The sequence below is a fragment of the Nansenia antarctica genome (assembly GCF_963989245.1).
Source record: "Nansenia antarctica genome assembly, chromosome: 19".
Lineage (NCBI taxonomy): Eukaryota > Metazoa > Chordata > Actinopteri > Argentiniformes > Microstomatidae > Nansenia > Nansenia antarctica.
Genome location: NC_137692.1, coordinates 16,258,700 through 16,280,888, shown reverse-complemented (window position 1 = coordinate 16,280,888; position 22,189 = coordinate 16,258,700). Strand labels below are relative to the sequence as shown.

At 44.1% G+C, this 22,189-nt stretch overlaps 1 protein-coding gene across 2 annotated transcripts; it reads right to left on the bottom strand.

The window, feature by feature from the left end:
- Positions 1–4,356: 4,356 nt before the first annotated feature.
- LOC308174098 (calcineurin subunit B type 1) lies at positions 4,357–20,609 on the bottom strand. Of its 2 annotated transcripts, none has more exons than XM_080549152.1 (6): positions 20,481–20,609; positions 12,582–12,621; positions 7,281–7,457; positions 6,494–6,553; positions 5,643–5,833; positions 4,357–4,653 (listed from the first exon to the last, which is right to left on the bottom strand). In XM_080549152.1, exons 1-6 carry the CDS (start codon positions 20,481–20,483, stop codon positions 4,606–4,608), a joined length of 519 nt encoding a protein of 172 aa, XP_080405278.1. In that variant the 5' UTR covers positions 20,484–20,609; the 3' UTR covers positions 4,357–4,605. The 2 variants fall into 2 exon arrangements, with proteins under 2 accessions (XP_080405278.1, XP_080405279.1); XM_080549153.1 differs by having other exon boundaries at positions 5,649–5,833.
- Between the last annotated feature and the right edge of the window lie 1,580 nt (positions 20,610–22,189).

The following is a 22,189-nucleotide window of genomic DNA, read 5'->3' as shown; positions in this document are numbered from 1 at the left end:
AACAATGCCCAGAAATTATTAATGCCCTTCTTGGTCAAAATGGGCAGAACCAAATGAACATAGGCAAACAAACCAAAATAAGCTTAAAACTGTATTGTGTGGTTCAACGAGGCAGGACATATACTGTATAGAGAGAGAATATATATACTGTATATACAATATGGAATGGAATGGACTTTATTTGTCATTGCTACAGTACAGGTACCAAACAACGAAATTTAGGAGGGGAGGCTCCCCTGGTGTTTAGGAAAGGAAAAAGAAAACACATTTTAGAAAAAGCATAGATGCATAAAATCACAAGAAGGTAAGGAGCTGGTTTACATCAATAAAGGCTATGTACACAATCCACTGTACTATACTGCACAGATAGTCAACTAGGGTTGTCATATTGCACAAAAAGTATTTTTTCACATTATTTTAAAGTGTCACAGTTTGCAGGCTTGAAAATGTACATGTTTGTGCCTCAGCACTAGCTGCCATACAATCCGTCCGGACTGTCCTGGGCCCAGAACTTAGGCCTTTTCTGTGTTCAGGGCCTTGACGGCCCTGTGGTAGAAGCTGTTCTTCAGTCTGTTTGTCTTAGCGGCCGGGGTCCTGTACCTCCTGTTCGAGGGCAGCTTGACAAAGTGTTCGTGCCCAGGGTGGGTCGGGTCCTTGGAGATCTTGGAGGCCCTCCTGAGACAGCGTGTTTTGTACAGCTCCTCCAGAGAGGGGAGGGGGGCGCCGGTGATCTTCTGTGCTGTTCTCACGACTCTCTGTAGCTCGTTTCTCTCCGCTGTTGTGCAGCTGTGGAACCAGTTGGAGATGCTGAAGGTGAGGATGCTCTCCACTGCGCCGTGGTAGAAGGCCACCAGTATCTCCTGCTTGTTGTGTTGTTTCCTGAGGCATCTCAGGGTGTATAGCCGCTGTTGTGCCCCCTTGATGGTGCCTTTAGTGTTGTCCTTCCAGGCCAGGTCATCCCGCATGTTGTGTCCCAGGAATCGGAGGGTTGAGACTATCTCCACGCTCTCTCCGTCGATGAGCAGGGGCTGGATCTCGGACTTTTTCCTCCTGAAGTCTACGATGAATTCCTGGGTCTTTGACTTGTTTAGCAGCAGGTTGTTAACCTTGCACAGCTTGCTCAATTGCTCTACCTCATCCCTGTACGCCGCCTCGTCCCCCCCCCGAGATACATCCCACCACGGTGGTGTCGTCTGCAAACTTTACGATGTAGTTGCTGGGGTGGATGGGGGTGAAGTCGTGGGTGTAGAGGTTGTAGAGGATGGGGCTTAGCACGCAGCCCTGGGGTGACCCAGTGCTGAGGCTGAGGGCTGTGGAGGTGTGGGGGCCCACCCGCACCCTCTGGGGGCGGTCGGTCAGGAAGTCCTTGATCCACGCACATATAGAGTGTGATAGACCCAGGTCTAGTAGTTTGGTCACTAGCCTGTCTGGAAGGATGGTGTTAAAGGCGGAGCTGAAGTCCACGAAGAGCAGTCTCGCGTAGCTGTTTCCCCTCTCCAGGTGGGATAGAGTGGCGTGGAGAGTCGTCGCTATGGCGTCCTCTGTGGACCTGTGGGCTCTGTAGGCGAACTGGTATGGATCCAGGTTGGGCGGGAGGCGTGTGAGTATGTGGGCCCGGACTAGTTTCTCGAAGCACTTCATGATGATTGGTGTGAGTGCCACCGGGCGGTAGTCGTTTAGGCAGCTCACCGTGCTTTTCTTCGGGACTGGGATGATAGTTGAGGTTTTCAGGCAGGGTGGGACGGTGGCCTGGGACAGGGACTGGTTAAAGATGTTGGTGAAAACCCCGGCCAGCTGGTCGGCGCAGTCTCTCAGCACCCGTCCCAGGACGCCATCCGGCCCGAGGCTTTCCTGGGGTCCACCGCCTTCAGTACGCGTCTCACCTCGTGCTCTGTGAGGGTGAGGCTGCTGAGAGCTGGAGAGAGTGGTGTCTGTGTTGTGGTTACCTCCGTTCGCCCCTCGTCGAACCGGGCGTAGAAGGTGTTCAGCTTTCCCGCCAGCAATATATATTTACAATAGCCTATATAGTTACTGACCAAGCAACACAATATCAATAAGATCAATATCATAAGGGAAATAAAAGATGGTAACCAGAATGTTTTCAATGTACTGTTAAAGTTTATTGATTTTGTTTTGTTTTAAATGTTCATACGTATCAAGTTTTTCAACAGTCCCACAGCATAAGATGCAGCATGCACAGAAAAGAACGTAACCATTTCAGTTTCCCCGCACATACTAAGAACCCAGTCCCTCAAAGAAAGAGAAAAGTAGCACTTACAAACTAGAATGCAGTCGGAACTATATAAGAGAACAGAACACCTGAACTGCATTTATCAAATACTTACATACAAAAGAAGAAAAAAAGAAAAAACATCAAATTTCCCCTTGTAGCTGAGTACAGTGCGTGGCAGTTGAGACAGGACCAGATATAATAACTCTACTGGAATAAAAAGAACCTCACTAATCTGAGAGAAATACAAAACGTAACATAACATGTAGTTCAGTTTAATTTATTTGGATTACTGCTCATATGTGTACATTGACCAAAGTTTGGCAACATCCATATTGTATACAGTTATATTCTTAAATATCATAATTATTAACATCACCATCCATGTGTAAACAAGAGATTATTTTTTGGGGAAAAAACGAATCTACATGCACAACAAAAAAAATCTCCCATGTCATGCAAGCACAGGGAGGCCCAAGCCGTGCAGAGCCTTGGGAGAGGAGACAGTAGGGTGCCCCAAATTTCACGTCTCTAAAACACCTGTCCAAACCAGTATCTGGGCAATAAAAAGCCAACCCAACTCCATTATAATGTTAGATGAAGCATTTAGCCCAAAGTGTGTGGTCTCCCTGATGCGTCCTAACGATTCCCACCGTAGTTGGGGTAGACCCCGCCCACACCACACCACGCCCACGCCACGCCAACTTCTGGAATATGTAGGGGTGTTCTCTGTATCTTGTTCTTCCGCAACCCCATTGGATTTTAGCTTGTGACGTAACACGGGGTGCACGATTAGATATAGGTTACCCATCTCTGTATGCAACTCGGCGGCGCCGAGTGTGCCGCGGGCCAACGGTCACCCTGTGGGCCCTGGAACGCGCGCCTATTCTTACAGTGTCAGTGATTGTGTTTGTGTTTGAGAAATGAAAAAAGAAACACCCCTACATATTCCAGAAGTTGGCGTGGTCTACCCCAACTACGGTGGGAATAGTTAGGACGCCTCCCGCGTGAGGTGATCATGATAGAAAATAGGAAGAAGAAGAAGCCAACTTTTGAAAACTCTAAATGTACAATATATATCCCTTTGCGCAACATGCTAACATGTAAAAGTTTCAAAGTAATTCCGTTGCACTACCTATAAATCGGCCCTGTATTGCACCCCACCGTGATACTGTTTAGGAAGATGAGCAAACATTGATGACCTAATATACATACAGTATATTGGTTAAAAATGCAATGCTGCCTGCAGATAAGTCTCTGAATGTAAGATGCTATGTATATATTCTCTCTCAAAGTATATCATTATCAGCTTGAGCTCTTAGGATGATCCGCTAAATCTAACCTCGGTTCAAAATGTAATAATATACAAATACATTAATAATGCGCTTCATGACTTTAATAGAACTTGTTTTAAAGTGAGTGATGAGCTATACTGCAACTGCATTCTGGGATTGTCTCGTGGATGCACACAGTTACGACGTCAATTCGTGTCATTAACGTAAACCACACGTTAGTTTGCAAAGACATCACTTTCTTGGCATCTAACTGTACTCTACGGTTTACCCCCCAGAAAGTCTGAGAAGAAACAGAATAATCTCCAACAATATAAACATATTTAAATAAAACATTCCATCATTCTTAAAAAAAAAAGAAGAATTGTATTGTTGTATGTTAAATGTGATTGGTAGCTAATCCATCTGATCCAACCAGTTTACACCAAGTGTAAAGAAGGAAAAAAACATCAGGACATTTGAGAATGAAATTTGCATCTAATCTCGGTCATCATGCAGAGTTTTGACGTATCACAAACCAGTTCTCCAAAAAATGACAGTGATGGTAGATAACGTGAACTGGTTTCTGGATATGTTCTGGTTGGCACTTCATACCCTACATTTGAGTTGTACTGAAATCAAGTATATTAAGGAACACCTCAACCTACTGCACATTTCCCCCCACGAGAGTCATGGATATACTTGTGTATATATAAAAAAAAAAAAAGACAAGAAAAAATAAATATAAAAAAATAACGACAATTAAAAAAAAAAAACGATTTTTTTTTTAACAGAATATAAACAGCCAACTTTCCCCCTTTTACCCCCTCCTCCACCCAATGAGATGCTCTTGGAAAACGAGAATTGATGTCCTTCAGTCTCTTGAAGTGCAACTACAACCGCGTTATGGAGAGAATCAGAGTTCAATATACACTTCAAAGTTGACGTCACTAGGCTCGTGGGTTTCGAAAAAAGTGGCTTCACAGAGAGAATGCTTCTATTGAGATACACGGAGACGCCGTTTGCCAGACGTCTTGAGCAGATCTTCAGAAACGGAGAAGAGAGCGAGTGTCGAGGGGTAAGGTAGGTGGAGGGGAGGAGCGCTTACACATCCACCACCATTTTTTTGTGTATGTCAAGGCCACCTACAACCTGGGAGGGGAGAAGAGGGTAGAAGAAGAGGGTAAGAACAAACAATGGTTTTAATGGATCCTTTTGGGATAGCTACATTATCTGAAACACCATAGCCTCGGTGACTATGTCCTCAGCAGTGGCTGTGCCCTCAGAATGGGAATAGAAAATCATTTGTCTAAGATATCAGTGGACCCAGAAAATCATGCTATCATCATCCCTCCTACTACTACCCCCTCGGTTTATATCCGTTTCATAATGCTCTCTCAGCTTCTGTAGTGAGTACACATGTCACACAATCCCTTCAACTCAACCTTGGGTCTTTTCAAGCTTTTTTTTTTTTTCTTTCCAAAAGTAATCACACAGGAACCAAAATTCAGAGCAATCTTGAACATATGCTCCACAAGAACAGAGCATTGTAGCTCAAGCTCCTGAGATACATTGTGTCATATGGGGGTTTGTCTGTCAGAATAATAAGTGGTGATGGTCAAGGATGGATATGTTTCAGAGTGTATCAGGGTTTGTCATGGATGGATATGTTTCAGAGTGTAGCAGCAGGGTTTGTCAAGGATGGATATGTTTCAGAGTGTAGCAGCAGGGTTAGTCAAGGATGGATATGTTTCAGAGTGTAGCAGCAGGGTTTGTCAAGGATGGATATGTTTCAGAGTGTAGCAGCAGGGTTTGTCATGGATGGATATGTTTCAGAGTGTAGCAGCAGGGTTTGTCAAGGATGGATATGTTTCAGAGTGTAGCAGCAGGGTTTGTCATGGATGGATATGTTTCAGAGTGTAGCAGGGTTTGTCAAGGATGGATATGTTTCAGAGTGTAGCAGCAGGGTTTGTCATGTCATGTATCAGAGATGTGTAAAGAGATATGGTCAGTTTTGGTGGGAGTCAGCTGGGTCAACATTCTGCCCTACTGACATTTTGCCTTCACTGAAATAGCTTCGTCAACCAAAAGATGAGTGACACCTGTGTTCCGGGCGTTGTCTCCAGACAAAGGACACGCACACTTACTGCACAGAACTCTTCGAAGGATATCCTGCCGTCCCCGTCCTTGTCGGCGTTGATGATGGTCTTGTCGACGATCTGCTGCAGCTGCGTGTCCTTCAGGTTGTTGCCCACCATCATCTTCAGCACCTGGAACAGCTCGCCGTTGGAGATGTATCCGTCCTTGTCCATGTCGTAGATCCGGAAGGCGACTGGACATTGGGACAAACAGAGACGTAAACGGGCCGCACTTATATAGCGGCCTTATTCCAAAGCGCTTTACAATTACAATGGCCTCTCATTCACTCATTCACGCGCACATTCACACACCAATGGCGGCAAGCTACCATGCAAGGCGCTGCAAGGCGCCCCGCTCTTTGGGAGCAATTTGGGGTTCAGTGTCTTGCCCAAGGACACCTCAACACGTGGCCAGCCGGGGATTGAACTGCCGAACTTGCAATCATTAGACGGTGGCTCTACCTCCTGAGCCACAGTCGCCCCAGACATGGAGGGGTTTGATTAAATTAGATTAGATTCAACTTTATTGTCATCGCAGAGTACAAGTACTATACGACGAAATGCAGTTTAGCATCCAACCAAAAGTGCAAATAGTGATATAAGGCCAAGACATACATAGAACAAGAATGGTAGTGATAGGTGACTATGCAATATACAGTATGTGCAGAGGTAGTATTGTAAACATCAGTTTAGTTTAGAGGTATATACAGTTATGGGCTATATACAGTTATGAGCTATGTACAGTGAGGTAGCTAGGATGATCAATGATCAATAGCCCCCACAGATGTATTTCATTGAACACCTTATATGCCAGAGAGAAGACGCAGATGCTGTAGACTGAAAGCTCAACTTACATCGTAGCTTCTGCTCCTTGTCCCCTTTGACACTGAACTGTGAGACGCCTTCGATGAACTCTGAGGGAGAAGAGATGATTTAGAGACATTTCCTCAAATGTTCCTCTACAGTATGTCATTTAGACCTATTTTAAAATCTCTCGGGCAAGTCAGAAAGATACTAACACATGGCCAATAGCTCACAGCTAAGTCTAGCGATGCACTTTGAACAGGCTAAGATGAATAATATTCGCTTTAAATTCAAGACGAAATCTCTCAATGTGCACAAAGCTAAAACTGAGATGAATGTGCCCTAGCTCGGACTCCTAGAGAGCGATCCCTCAGGCCACAGAGGCCACCTAACCTCTTTCCCCAGGTTATCAAGACCCTTTTGTTAATGCAATGGGATGAATGGTGAAAATCATGCAGGAGGACAATGGGGCTGTTTAGCATGTATGTCACATGTCCCATTTTGGCCTTGACTTAACCAGAAACTGGGCTGAAGTGTTTGTTCACTCTCGAACGAGTAAGAGTACGTCTGAAGGACTTTGGAACGTGCTAAATGACTACAACGTTTCACTAGACAAGTATTGGTCTTCTACAACAACAACAACAACTAAAAGGCTTAGTACCTAAAGTGAGATATGTAATGTAGCCCCTTTTTTGCTTGCAACATAATCCTAGGACTGTCCACTCAAGCAATTACAATCCCATAAACCAATTACAGATTAAAACCATTATCCGTCACTGAGGACGATTGGATAATATCCCAACGCTGCGGTGGAAATAAGCACGTTTGGACTTGTACCTTTGAAGTCCACCTCTCCGTTCCCGTCCGTGTCGAATATGTCGATGACCCTCTGCACCAGCGGGTTCTGCTGCAACTCCGGCAGGGACATGAACTCCTCCACGCTCAGCGAGCCAGAGTTATCTAGGTCGAGTTTCTTAAACCTCTTCCCTAGCCTCTTAATCTCATCAGCATCGACTGGAGAGGAGAGAAGAGAGAGGGACGAACTTACTTACATACACTAACTTACTTACATACGTAAATGCAGGAATATATACACATACTTGATTGCATGCGTATACATAATTATTCTTACATACATACTATACACAATAACATTTACAAACGCAAAGTGTGTCGCGTGATATTGTTAGCAGGCATGGAACCTAGTAAAGACCTAGTAAAAAAAGAAAAGTCCAAATGAGTTGACTATATCAACACTGGACAAACTCCTCAGCGACGGTACTTACATTTGCTGCTATGCCCCTTGATATCCGCATGCACAGCTCTACCTAAGAGACGCTTTCCCTGTGCGCTGCGAGCTCCTGCCATTACAGACCCCTCTAGTTCTTGTCCTCTCACAATGCCATGAGGTAACATAGCCACTTACTAACTACTTTATAATCTCATTCACACACTCAATCACTTGATCCGGTCTGCCGCCCCACGCGCTAATCTGTACTACGGAAAGATATTGCGATTAATCTTTAGACAAACCTAACAGAGAGAGAGAGAAATAGAGAGAGAGAGAGAGAGGAGAGAGGGAAAAAGAAAATGCTTTGCAAGCTGAAACGAAGCGAGAAAGAATGAGTAACAAGGTATGTGGGAAAGACAAAGTCAAATGAATGAACATATGGGTACATATTAGACAGAGAGAGATCAACAGAGAATGTGATTAAGAAAGAGAGGACAGCACAGAAAGATAGCGAGAGGACAGGAGGATTAACGGAGAGAGAAGCAGGGAGAGAAAGAAAGAGCTGTTGCAGAGCCGGAATAGCTGGATAAAAGAGAGTAAGCGAGAGAGAACGAGAAAGACTCATCCTCCACCGCCTATGTTGTGCATTTTGGGTTTGAGGGTTGGACGGTGCCATCGTACATTAGTCCGATGACTAATCAGAAAATGAAGGGATGATTGTGTTTGCGTGGTGGTGGACGGATAGAGAGACAGCTGTGGCCGCAGGCACTCCAACAGCAGATTTTCTCCGTGTTTTTTCATGACTCTGAGGAATAAATTAGTCTTACGCAATCTGTCTTTCCCTTATGTTCTTAGGGTTGATTTCTTAGATAGTACTAGGCACTAGATGTGTGACGCATAGTGATGCCAAAAGTATTTCTTTTGTGCATTACAGTATGTGATTGGAAATGTAATATGCAATACAAATGTGTGTGTTAGTGTGTGTGTGTGTGTGTGTGTGTTCACACATGAGCATCCATGTGTTCCAATAAAATCACTAGAAGGCCCTCAGCCTGGATAACAGTAACAACCCTACTAGGCGGGAGCTACGAGTGCTGCGCATGCTATTGGACTGACTATATACACACAACACTTACACTTCCTTATCGGCCACACTTCCTGTTCAAGGCCAGATGACACAAGCGTAGTTGATTACAGCCTGTACTAAGAACAGGAGTCTTCATTGAGGAAGGAAATGTAGCCTACCGTACTGTTTATTTGTAAAGCGACACATTGTGCATTCTTTTTTAAAGAACTAGCCTAGCCAAGACTGGAATGACATGGACCGTGTAGAGGTACGTGGCACCACAGTCAGTGGTTTGCCATTAAGAAAGATGGGCTTCTCTAGTTAATGATTTATCTCGAACTCAGTCTGTCACACTAGCACATATTTACTAGTTTGATACATAGGCTAGGTTAAGCCACTACAATGCCACATCATACAATGCCACATAATATTGAATACAGTCAGTCAATTATTACAAAAATGCTCTATACTTGGGCTTTGCCACTGAAATATACCAATGACAGCCCTTGCTTTAAGGGAGATCCTTTTTGACTGTGAGACGATCATGATGATCTCGTATACTCTGCCGCAGGGAAAACCATTTGTTCATAAATGCTGTATGCACCCTCAACAGTGTTACTAAGCAACAGGAACCTGCTAACCCCCCAAACTAGCCCCCCCCCCCCCCCCCCCACACACACACACTCACAGCTTTTATATGTCAGAGAGGAAGAAAATCTGTAGGACAAATGGACAGAAAAATGAACACCATAGTCCTACACTCATGCAAGGGTTATACACGTTATTACAAACACGTTATTACAAAAGAGAATCAATCAGTCTTGGCTTAATGTCCAGACAGTTACACAGCCCACAGAGAGGCAGAATGAAAATGCGACGCAATAATTCAGAGTCAGAATGGTGGAGTTGACATTTTATAACATGCTTCTAATTTCAAGAGTTTAAAAAAACTAAACTAGATAGATTAGATATTTGGTGTCACAATTTTTCTTCACATTTTTCCCTCTCAACCACTGTTTTAATACTAGCGGCACGGTGACGTTTTGACACTTGTCATACAGTGCAGTGGAATCCAGTAGAGATAATTGCGGTTGGTTGGTGATAATTACTGCCTACATGCGCACACACGCACACACAACAATAAAAGGTGAGGGTGGATAAACAAGAGATCGTTCACTGTACAGCTCAGTAATTACACTGTGAGACTAACACCCACACATTAGCATAATGTTTTTTTATTGAGCCAATGAGGGTGGAGGGATTCTAGTGCAGCCTACAGACTTGAGGATGGTGGTGGATATTGGAGAGAGCAGCATACTAGAGTGCTGCTACCGGAAAGGGATTTGTTGTGCGTAGGACACAACAGGGTAAGAGGGTATGTGTTAATTCACATGTAGGAAGCCATGCTGCATCTCTGTATAGGGTGCACAATACATCACAGAGGAACAGACTTCCAGTGAAATGAAGGGAGAAGTCTAGGTTGAAAGGTCCCTCCCTGTGGGAGCAGGTGTCTTCCCCGTCGTGTCTGCGAGGCCAGGCACAGGGCCAGCCGGCAGACTGACCTCTGACCCCTATTGGCTCCGAGACATTGTGCAACTCAGGGGTTTCCTTTGATTTCCCTCTCTATCGCTCTCTCTCTCTCTCTCTCTCTCATCTAGGCCAGTGGGTGGGGAGGTACCGCTAGGCGTTTGTGCGTTAGCAAGATTGCACTGGTCCGGCCATGCAAGGACGATGCTGGCAGCGTTCTGTTCGGCGTCCCGCCGGCGTCTAATGATCGCAAGGTCGGCAGATCGGCGGTTCGAACCCCCCGTCTGGCCACATTGTCCTTTGGCAAGACTCCCGACACCCCAAATTGCTCCCAATGAGCGGGCCGGCGCCTTGCATGGTAGCTTGCCGCCATCGGTGTGTGAATGTTTTGTGTAAATGGGTGGACGAGAGGCCGTCGAAAAGTGCTTTGGAACAAGGCGCTATATAAGTGCAGTCCATTTCCCATTACCAGGCTGAGGGCTGGGGAAGGCGGTTTTGTATTTATAGCCGTGTTGTGATGAGAAGCCCCTCCCCTCCACTACTGCCGCACGGGCTCCCGCCCTCCGGGAAACCCCTAGCAACAAGGAACCACGGGCCAAAGTTTATTTACTATTTTTGGAGGCTGCAGACAGGCCCGAGATGGTTTCAGGCGCTTCTGTGGGCTACTGTGTGTGCGTGTGTGTGTGTGTGTGTGTGTGTGTGTGTGTGTGTGTGCGTGCGTGCGTGTGCATCTCATTACATTACACACTCACAAACAGGCCATTTTGCTTGGACCTCCACACTGAAAAGCCACATACTGAATCTATATGAAGAATGTTTAACTGGTTATCGGTTGATTAGGCGGAGCACGATACGACAGGTAGACCGTCGTTCCTGGTTGTAGAGGTGGCGGACAGTGAGTGTGTGCGTGTGACTGTAACAGACCAAGGTTAATTCCTCAAGGGATGATGCCTGCCTGTCGAAGGCTGTTGAGTAGGTGAACAGCTGTGCCACGGAGAGGGAGAGAGAGAGAGAGAGAGAAAGGAAGAGAGAGAGAGAGAGAGAGAGAGGAGGAGGAGCTTGCAAAGCTGGAAATATCCCAGACTGGTGAAGTCCCCCCTTGGGTCAGGGTCAAGCACCTGTTTATCTCCTGCATGTCCTCATGCAGTTTGAGCCTCCCCTGGATGTAGAGAGATCTTGGGGAGCTCTGTTTTTGCCTACTGCCAGAGAGAGGCAGGTAGGGCTGAGTGCAGGTAGGGCTGAGTGTCGTCCCCCCCACCCGCCCCGCCCCCCCCCTACCCCCCAAGACTGGCCTCCCCCCAAGACTGGCCTCAAGTAAGCGCATTCTTTCATCGTCGGGTGGTGCCTCAAGTATGTTAGGGTGGGTTGAAACACTGGGGCGGACCTTTCTGAGAGCTGGCAGTAACACAGAAAGGTCATTGGGATGCCCTTTATGGGGGAGGAACCTTTCAAGCTTGAAGGTCATCATTAGACGTTGCAGAAACGGATTCATTCTCTATGAAGTAGATACTAATCATGCTCAAAACAGTAAGCAACTAAGAGTAGAGAAGAGAAGAGAAGAGTATCGCCACGAGAGACAAAACTGTTGAGCTGATCATGAGTATCTAGACTAAAAATAAATAGGTAAAATAAAGCAGAGCCACTAAAAATAGGAGTAAAACTGCATATCACACCTAAAAATAAAGAGAGGCTCCCTTACGGTCCTGGGGTTGACCTTTATGCTCTGAGAAGGGAGGGGAATATTTAGCATGGAAAGGAACTCCTTCCCCTAACAGCTAGCTGGATTAGGAGATCAGTACTGTACTCCAGAGAGAGAGAGAGGGGGAGGGAGGTGTGTTGGGAAAGTGGAGGGGGGTGGAAAGCGTGAAAAAGAAATACTGAAGGGAAAGGAGGGCGAACTGACTAAGCGGTCAACTTTATTAGTCATTTTTAAGTGTTTTTGCTGATGACCTCATGGTGCTGCACAGGTCTAAAAATGGCCATTTACAGTGGGGTGCAAACATTTGGGCACCCCTAGTCAAAATGCCTTTTTACAATTAATCTAAGTCTAAGATCTAAGTGAAAAGAAGCAAACCTAACCTGGTACAAAGTTAAACATGACACATTTCATCACATTTTAAAGCAAGATACTTTTGTTTAGCACCAAGCAATTATAGCACCAAGAGTGAAATATAACCCTCGGTACCCCCTTCACTAGCTTGTCTGCAAGTGAGTCAAAGCAACCTTTCGTGCCATTTTATTGAGAATTGAGCATCTACCGTAGATACTTAATGATGTTCAGAACAAGGACAGTAAAACAAATCGAAATACTTACAATGTGTGCACATTTCCATGGGGTAACTTGCTTCATTTCCCTATAAAAAAGAGAGAGAGGGAAGGAAAGAGTGAGATACATTTGCAGCCTTTGCATTCACCACCAATGTTGATAGAATAACCTGTTGTATAGGGAACCTTTGGGATGTTGTTTGCTGCAGAGATGCGGCCCCCACGCCATGTAGGCGATATGTCTGTTAACTATTCTAGAGCTAGACCTAAAGACATTAGCCTTTTCCTAATGGTTAGAAACACGCATTAAAATTCTGAAGCGAGGGAGGCCGGAGGAGAGGAACACACGAGGAATCATGTTCCTAACAATTGAAAAAAGGCTATTATCATTTAACAGTTTTGGAACATGTACTCAGTATCCTATAAATGGGTCCCATATAAATTGGACCAACCAAGACAAAGTTCCCTACTCTCTATCAAGCATTATAATGCTTTATGCAAAGCATACACTGATGAGCCATAACATTATGACCACCTGCCTAATATGTGTCGGTAATTTTAATAATTTTAATTTTGCCATTTAGCAGACGCTTTTATCCAAAGCGACTTACAATTACGAATTACAGGGACATTCCCCCTGGAGTAACTGAGGGCTAAGTGCCTTACCCAAGGGCACACTAGTAGTGGTGTGGCTTCAGGCGGGATTTGAACTCACAACCTTCCGATCCCAAGTCCAACTCACTATCCACTAGACCACCACTATCCCCGGTCCGTGGACAGTGCCGACCCGCAAGGCACGGACTCTACAAGACCACTATGTCCTGTGGTATCACTATCTGGCATGGTATCACTATCTGGCACCAGAACATTAGCAGCAGATCCTTCAAGTCCTGTAAAGTTGCGAGGTGGAGCTGCCGAGGACCGGACTTGTCGGTCCAGCACATCGTGACGTTAGAATTATAAGGTTCTATCTCAATTTTTGTCAAAATTGAGTTTTTTTACATAATCTGATCCATTAGGTGTTCATTAATGCCTGTGTGGTGTTATTTTTCAAATGTTTAATTTTTTTAGTTAGTAATTAATAAAATACAAAGGTTCCATCTCACAAAACATAATGGAATGTCTCTGAACTACCCTGAACGGAGATAGAACCTTATAATTCTAAGCTCACGACATCCCACAGATGCTCAATCAGATTGTGATCTGGAGAATATGGAGGCCAGGGCAACACTGTGAACACTTCACAGGGGGTCAGGGGTCATCACAGGCACTCTGACCGGCCTGCAGCCTCACAGCGACACGCACAGCAGGGTGCGATGCACTGTGTGTTGTGACACTTCCTCCCGTGACCACCGTTAACATTTTCAGTGACTGGTTTGGTTTTCTGTGACTGCTACAGTAGACCTTCTGTTGGTTCGGACCAGACAGGATAGCCTTCGTTGCCCCTCACGCATCGATGAACCTTGGGCGCCCACCCTGTCGCCGGGTTTGTGGTTTGTCCCTCCTCGGACCACTGTCGGTAGGTACTCGCCACTGCTTTAGGAGCACACCACAACGCCTTGCGTTTCAGAGATGCTCTGACCCAGTCATCTGGCCATAACAACGCATGTTACGGCCATGCGTCGACTTCAAGAACTGACTGTTCACTTGCTGCCTAATATAATCCACTCCTTCACAGCTGCCATTGTAACAAGATAATCAATCAATGTTATTCACATCACCTGTCAGTGGTCATAATGTTTTGGGCTCATCAGTGTATAGTAGGTTGTACATCATGTGCTTGCATTATGAAGAAGGTATAGGTGGGATAAGAGTTACCCAGTACTTTTAAACAGGTAGATCTCAAAGTAGATCTCATAGGTCAAACACTAGGGATGGGTTCTCTAGCCTCGTGGCTGAGGAGTGGCCTGGGATTGTTGGTTACGTCACAAGACACTGCATAACTCCTCTTAAGTAAGCAGAGTAGAAAACACACAGAGGCCTAGTTATGTCCTCATCTCTTGCATGGAAGAACACAAAGAAAAGAGATCAGCTATGTATGTTTGTATATGGACCATACCCAAATGCAGGAATGAAGTAGTAGGAAAAAAAAGGATGGGTAAATAAATATCAGTAATTCGTCAGGATTAAAGGAAACCATGTTTACACTTTGACAGCTCTGCCTCTCACTACCAGGCTTTCTTCTCCTGTTGCTCTACTTTCCGAAAAAGGTGGAAACAGTTGCAGTTACTGTACTGCTGCAGTGTCTCTCTCTCTGTTGCTAGCGTCTGCCACTAATACCATCTCAGAATGAGGTTTCCCGTTATTGAAGTAGCAGGTGTATTTTCAACTAAAAATCTCCAAAGGATTGTTGAAAGGCACATCATCTGCAGTTGCGGCTTTTTAATGTTCAAATCCACATGGTGGGATATTGCCACAATATTAGTAGACAGTATGATAGTATTAGTATGATAGGATGAAACCAACAGAAACTTAAAGAGAGCAATCATTACTGATTCCTACATTAGTATTTCAAAAGCGTTCTCTAGTATGCAGCAGCAGCTAACATCTGATGGCAAACCCAACCATCAATAGGGCCAATCTGTGGTGAAACTGACATCCCCTCGTTTTCATATCCCACAATGCCCTCCTCACTATTACTGGGAAGAATGAGAGCCTTTACTCATCTCTCACAGTTGTGTATAAGTGGTGTAGGTATGATGGATGCAGGCTACTGGTGTGATGGTAGTTTATCTGGAGTTTTAGAATGACAAGACAAGGCATGTAGGCTTGGGCTCCTCTTGGTTGAGGGCCAGCATCCTGCAGATAGCCAGAATGATGGTCTAATATACTTAAATTCTACAACAGAAAGGAGAAGTTCTCCACACATTGGATTTACCATTTGTCTTGAATTGACCTATTCTTAAAAAAGCCCTCGTTCTGTTGAGGAACTCCCATGCTGTTTTCAGAATCAAAATCCGTGGGGAACCACCACTTTGAAACAGGCCAACACTTACAAGAACTAGCCTAGTTTCCAAGGTTGAGGACATTTCGAATTCAGCCATTTTAAGAATTAGCCTAAATAAGCAAGTGGTCTGATATTGCCCAACATAAATGTAAATCCTCAATCCTGAAGTATCTAAATTTGCTTCAACTGACCCTGCTAGTTTTAATTTTGTATTCGTAAATAAGTACGATAACATTTCGCTAAGCAGTCAAATACTTTAATTTCATCCATTGACCAACGCAGTTTCCCCTGCTCCTTGTTGTCGTAATAGATGGCGCTCACGGGAATGTATCATCCACTCACTGAGATGGGGGGTAGGAGGGGGATCCGGTATTGGCTGCAGTACAACAGCAACATCCGCAGCCACCTCTCCACCCTGGCATCCCGTCCGATGCTGCAGAGTTCCCTGTCCTCAATGTAATCATGGAGAGAGCCTGGGGATCACGTGGGAGCCAGTGGGGGGAGTTCCCTGGTCTAGAGGGGGGTGGTTCTGTCTGGCTGAAAGAGATGCCCGTGGTCCGCAAGCATCTGGCCGGGATAATCCCAGCTCCATCAAGGAACAAACGAGATGGATCTGTTTTTTTGTTGTTGTTTTTTTTCATCTTTATTTAACCAGGAGATCCCTTGAGATTAAAATCTATTTTTCGTGGAAGACCTGGTCAGGAAAGCACACCAGTACAATGGTGGAGGTGGAGATGAAACTAGTGAACATGAATACTGACAGCTACAGTAAGGAGACACAGACACACTCCACAGACACCTTTTCAAAGCCATATCAAACTATACTGCCAGAGAACCTTGTGCCGTAAATAGTGATACTGATTAGTGAAACTAGTTAGTCAAAACCTGAAAATATAATGCAAAAATTGGGGATTTTCGTCTTAAAACCAGATGCAAGTTCAGTAAAGTACATTCTGACAATATGCTTCAGAGCCCTATACCTGCGTAGTAACATTATAATCGAGTCCTTACTCAAATTCTGTAATAACAAACTGCTCAACTCCATTACGATGCAATTATAAATAAATGACCAATGTACTATGTTACAGAAGGTTACGACATTGTTACTGGTGTAATCACAGAGTAACTACAGGTATAGCGGCAACTTAATATAACGTGTGACAGCGAGGCTGCCACCCTAACGCTTGAACAAATCCATCCTTGTGAGATATGAAGACCTAAAAGGGACTTCGAGGAAAGATAATAGAATGCATGAGAACCCATACCTCGTTTAAAAGAGGGGGGTGTCAAGGTGACATAGGATAGCTCCTTCAAACACAAGGCAGTTACTGAACCAAATGCAAATGGAGGTCTGTGTTAATCCGTGTATACTTCAGAAACACTTAAGTCACTCCTAGTCTTTTTAGAAACACACATGGAATCGCATGCATCACATTCCAGGGCGTGTGTGTAGGGCTACCACCTCTGGGAGGCAGACTTACCTCAGGACTTTTTTTTTAAGAGCAGCGAAGAGCAAGAGGTTGCATGGGATTAGCCTGGGGGTGTATTAGCATTAGCATTAGCATTAGCATTTGACTTTTCCTGATCTCCACGCCCATTGCGGACTTAGTTCTTTTTTGGGGGGGGGTTACATACATCTCACTTTCCGTCTTACGTAGTGACAGTCCTATTCGAAGAAGAAAAATGTCAAAAGTGTGTCACTTTGTAACACCTGTGGTTAGAGAGCTCTGTTGTTTAGCTTCAGTTCTTGAGAGGTAAGGACTTACAGCAAAGGGGATTTAGTGTTTAGGATTACAGAGTTACTAAATAAAGGCCTCAGTCAGGTCAGCGTTGTGGCTGGTTGTGTCCGAAATAACACTTGTTTTCTTTTCCTGTAAATAAACTGGATACATTTTAGTGCAAGTCTTGATTATGGCTCTTATGATAAAGAGTACAGAATATAGGCTGGAAGAGAGAGAGAGCCAGAGAGACTCTGTGTTTGCTCATCAATAATGTATGCTTCATTCAGAATCAATTAGTGCTCGCACACAACACGCGTTTTACATGATTAACAATCTGATTAACAATTTATTTTCATGTCATTACTAAAACATTAAATATGCTCCTGTTTCGACTGGAACCGATGTGGAACTGAACCAATATTGTTTCGTTCTTTTTTTGGGAACCAATAATAATAATAATAACAATATGATATAATGATGCATGTTATAATGAGATCTATTGAGGCCAGCTCTCTATAATTGCTATTAAAACAACCTTTCCCTGACATCCACCCTAAAATACATGAAAGGTCTCCCCTATATACAGTCTTCATTCATTACCCTACAGGCATCAATGAGGTGAGACCGATCAACAATGTTTTATAGGCTTAATAAAATCAGGAATTTAAAAAAATAGCACTGATTAGGAGACACACAAAATTGGTGGAAAACAACAAATGTGTCAAAATGAGTACGAAATCATTGCGAACACTTAAAGTCACGGGTTTGTGACTTCAAAGAGAGGCACTACCCAGGATATCCTCGACTGTGAATCACTATCCTACAGACTTGATGTGTCAAACACTCTTGTAAGTCAGGATTAATCAGCTATATTCTGAGTGTATAGTCTATATATGGGACAGCATCATTATAAATGTGTGACTAGCGGCTCCAATCCAACAGACCTCACAGAGGCTGAACATTACTGCAACACTCAATTGGGGGGTTCATATCACCTGTTGCAAGTTCAGTAAGTCAGACCATTGAACAAGTTTGTTTGTAGAATCCAGCTGGATTCATAAGTGGCTGTGTGTGTGTGTGTGTGTGTGTGTGTGTGTGTGTGTGTGTGTGTGTGTGTGTGTGTGTGTGTGTGTGTGCGTGTGCGTGTGTGTGTGTGTGTGTGTGTGAGAAAAACAAGCAGCTGGAACACAACAACAACAGTGCAGTGGGAAGATAATTGTAGGGCTGTATGTGTGTGATATACTAGAGGTCTCAGGTTGAGCTATCAGGAAAAGCCATATGGTAATGTGTTGGGGGCTTAATGATTCGAGTATGCTCTTAATGATTTGTTTTGTAATATCAATGCCATTAGCTACATGCATTCGAAGCGTTAGCCTACTTTGGCCCCACTAACGGGACCTCGTCTCTTGTCTCAGCACAGTACATCTGTTTTAGACAACTCCCAACCTTGACAACATTGCCAAAAGGGAAAGGGCAAAATGTTTATAGATTAGGTACAAATATGAAAACAATAAGCCACATCTCAGCAGGCTAAATACGCCCTCGCTAGTCCTCCCCGATACTTACAAAGGAGAGGTTTCAATACCGTTACCAAAAAACATTTACAGGAGGCTGCAATCCGTAACTGGACCCTCTAAATCAAAAATCAGATTAAAAGACCCGAACTACCCACTGTACATACTTTGTGTTTTGTCCCCCGCCCCCACCTGTGGTGTATGTCCCCACCTGTCCTACCCGCTGTACATACCTTATGTTTTGTTGTATTGTTCTTCCCATGATGGATGTATGTTTATCTTGTAGATAGTAATAGTTATTTGTCTGTATTATCTTGTAGATAGTACTAGTTTTTTTGTCTGTCTTACATGTAACGATGAATTGAGAATCAAGGACCCCAATTGAAATAAGCCAGTGGCTTTCTTGGGTTTTTATCCTGTTAGTTGACCTTGTATGTAATATGTACTTTCATGTACCTACTTCTGCAAATCTTCTAATAAAGTTTTCAATCAATCAATCAAGCTACATACTTCTAAGGATATGCTTTATCTATCAGCATTGATGTTTTTTAAACAAATATAAAATATCATCCTTAAGACAGACTCTTGCTCAGTGCTGCTCTTTAGCTACACTTTTCTTTTTCAAATCCTGAATCTTGGTAATTCCAAGATATCTACTTGTGCCACCACTAAAATCGACAGTAGATGGTGGCTACAATACAACGGATAGATATGACCATGTGTGCATAATTGAGTGGGTTGGTGCTTCCAAAGGTGTACATCATCATGACTTGCTGGTGATCCAATATGGCTTTTATCTCTTTTACATAAAAAAATGTATGTGGGTGGTGCTTGATTGCTAGGCAGCATAATGTCTCTGTATCAAACCATTCTGCTAAATGCTCAAGCAACTGTGGCGCTGTCCCCCACCCACCACCAATAATCGGGCCATAATATACTTTCTGACAGGCCTTGGTGGTGTGCTATTCGCCTACAGACCGATGCATATGGATCAATAAGTCAAGGGAATTGACTTATCACCACAGGAGAAGCCAGCACCTCATCCATCAAGTTCCTGGCCAAATATAGATCCATTCATTCTTGATGGGTGATGTGCAGATTGTCAGCAAGCTAGACAGACACATTGTGTCTTAAAATGAGATCTGAACTGAAACAATGTTGCAACATTGCAGATTATTCCCTTCTCCAGGGCTTCTGTCATGTATGGTACACTGTGTGGCTATAGGCTACTCTGGTGGTTGCCAATGCCATCTAGAATACAGGTACGTGCAATTTATAAACCTGATCCATAGTCAGTGTTGCTCTGTCTTCACAAACATTAAAGGAAATCCCATGTTACAATAGTGACAGCTCCCTGATCAGATCTGCTGATATCCTGACTGGATCGCACCGTTTCAACCTATAAGCCTAACCTATATAGGTTATTGATAGCCCAGAGTTTACCTGCTCTTGGATTAACTAAAAAGTGCATAATAGTGCAGGGTGTTACGGGGATAGCAGGACAGATCTAGGCCATAGACTACTCCCTATTGGCCTTTGCATTCTATTAAAATAAAATTGGCACACGAAATCATTTCCTCCTCGCTGGGGCTGGGCTCGCTCTGTCTCGTCTCCTAAAACTCAGATGATATAACGTCTCAATTCCACAACAAACCTTGTTTGCAAACCTTTATCATGCATGCACACATATTTGCAAAGACATTTGCAATCCACACTGTATGTTTATCTGCTTTAGCTGGACGAGTGCAAAAGAGTCGCTTGCTTACCATCTTGCCGGTTGGATGATTGCAAAATACGCTCGCGCAGAGACGGTCAACAAGGAGAGACGTAGAAAAGGGTGCAGAAAAACACTGCGCTCGTGATGATCGGGGGGTCTTGCAATGCGATGGGTTTTGACCAGCTCTTCTCTCTTAAAAGACAGTTCACTGCAGTGGCATAGCAGGGACACCCGTCGGGAGGGGTCAGTAAAGCAGAGGAGTTGGTGGAGGGGAGGGGTGCATGGGAGTGGAGAGAGAGAGAAAGAGAGGCAATGGGGGAGGTGCATTACGGTACATCCGGGGACTCCATGGCCATTTCTCCAACCTGCTCAATGTCTGTTTGCGTATGTGCACCCCCCAGTGGTGAATGATGTGCAGTGCGCGCTATGCTCCATGTCTTAAGTGAGTGCATGAGTGCATGTCTTCAGGTTAGGTCTTAAGACGACTTAAAAACATCTTGACAGACAAAATGTCTTATTTTGGTTAATTAAGACATCTTAAGACATCTCAAGACAAGGTGATGGCTGGGTATGTATGGGTTATCCTACCTGGGATCGCCTCCGTCCCCCAACTCCTAAATGCATGAGTTGCTCATAACCTCTAGCCTACAGACCAGGGCCTAGAATAGGCCTCGTGTGCATGGGAAGAAACCAAAATGTTATCAAGAAAAATCGTCAACTTAGTAGGCTAAAGGGACAAGAATCTAGGTAATGCATCATAGGAACAGGGAGGGACCTCGTGTAGGGGTCCGCACCTGCTGTTCACTTGTGCTATGTACTGGATAAGAGATTTGAAAGCACTTAGTTCACTGGTTGTTCAGATATACAAACCTATACCTTTACAAACCTAACATGTGATACACCTACTAATCAATCCCGATTCCCTACCCCTACGGCTCGTTTTGGAGTGCCTCTCACTTTGGAGCCAAGGCCTCTGAACAGAGCCACCAGCATTGACCACTAAAGCTGTCCAATACTACTATGTGTCTGCAGAGCCAGAGCACCAGCCAACAGCAGATTTAGGACCGCGGTCCCAAACTGGTTCTCCGCCTCTGCAGACACGGGCTACTCAAGCTGTCAGCTCTTCCGTTCAACTGGTCTCATCTCACACAGCCAACAGATGGAGCTTATCGCGTCTCAACATTTTGATCATCATCACTTGTTCAATGTTCAACTTAAAACTAGAAACTATGAATGTTAACATGCTCCTATTCTCTTTTTACCCCAATTGATGGAATATTACTATCCACCATCACACCCAAAAGGAAATGTATGGTGGATTGTGTTGAGCACAGTATTATTTGAACTATTTCCTTCTATAGCCTACTGTTGTTTTGGTGATACAGTGAATAGACTTAGGAATGCAGACCTTTTTATATATTTGAATCGTGCGCATTCTTAAATAATTCATGATTATTTGGATAGATTAAACCTAAACAAAAACAAAGACTCAGTCCATGTCACCTCTCGGGCTGCGTGTTACAGTACTTTGAAATGAAACTATCTATTTAACTTGAGACCCAGATCCTTCCACTACCCTACCACTCCTTTCTGCCTCAGTGAGTAATCAAAAATCTACTGATGCTGTTTCTTTGCATTCATTTTAAATTTAAAAAATCAAACCGTAGTCATCCCAAAAATATTTACTATTCAAATACCTCCACAAAAAAATGTACAATACAATATTATTGATTAACAATACAATACAAAACATAACTA

Coding starts and splice junctions, on each gene's coding strand:
- LOC308174098 (XM_080549152.1), bottom strand. Junction 7,458..12,581: donor CATGGAAATGTGCACACATT/GTAAGTATTTCG, acceptor TCTCCTCTCCAG/TCGATGCTGATGAGATTAAG. Junction 4,654..5,642: donor AAGAGTTCTGTGCAGTAAGT/GTGCGTGTCCTT, acceptor CTCCCCTCCCAG/GTTGTAGGTGGCCTTGACAT.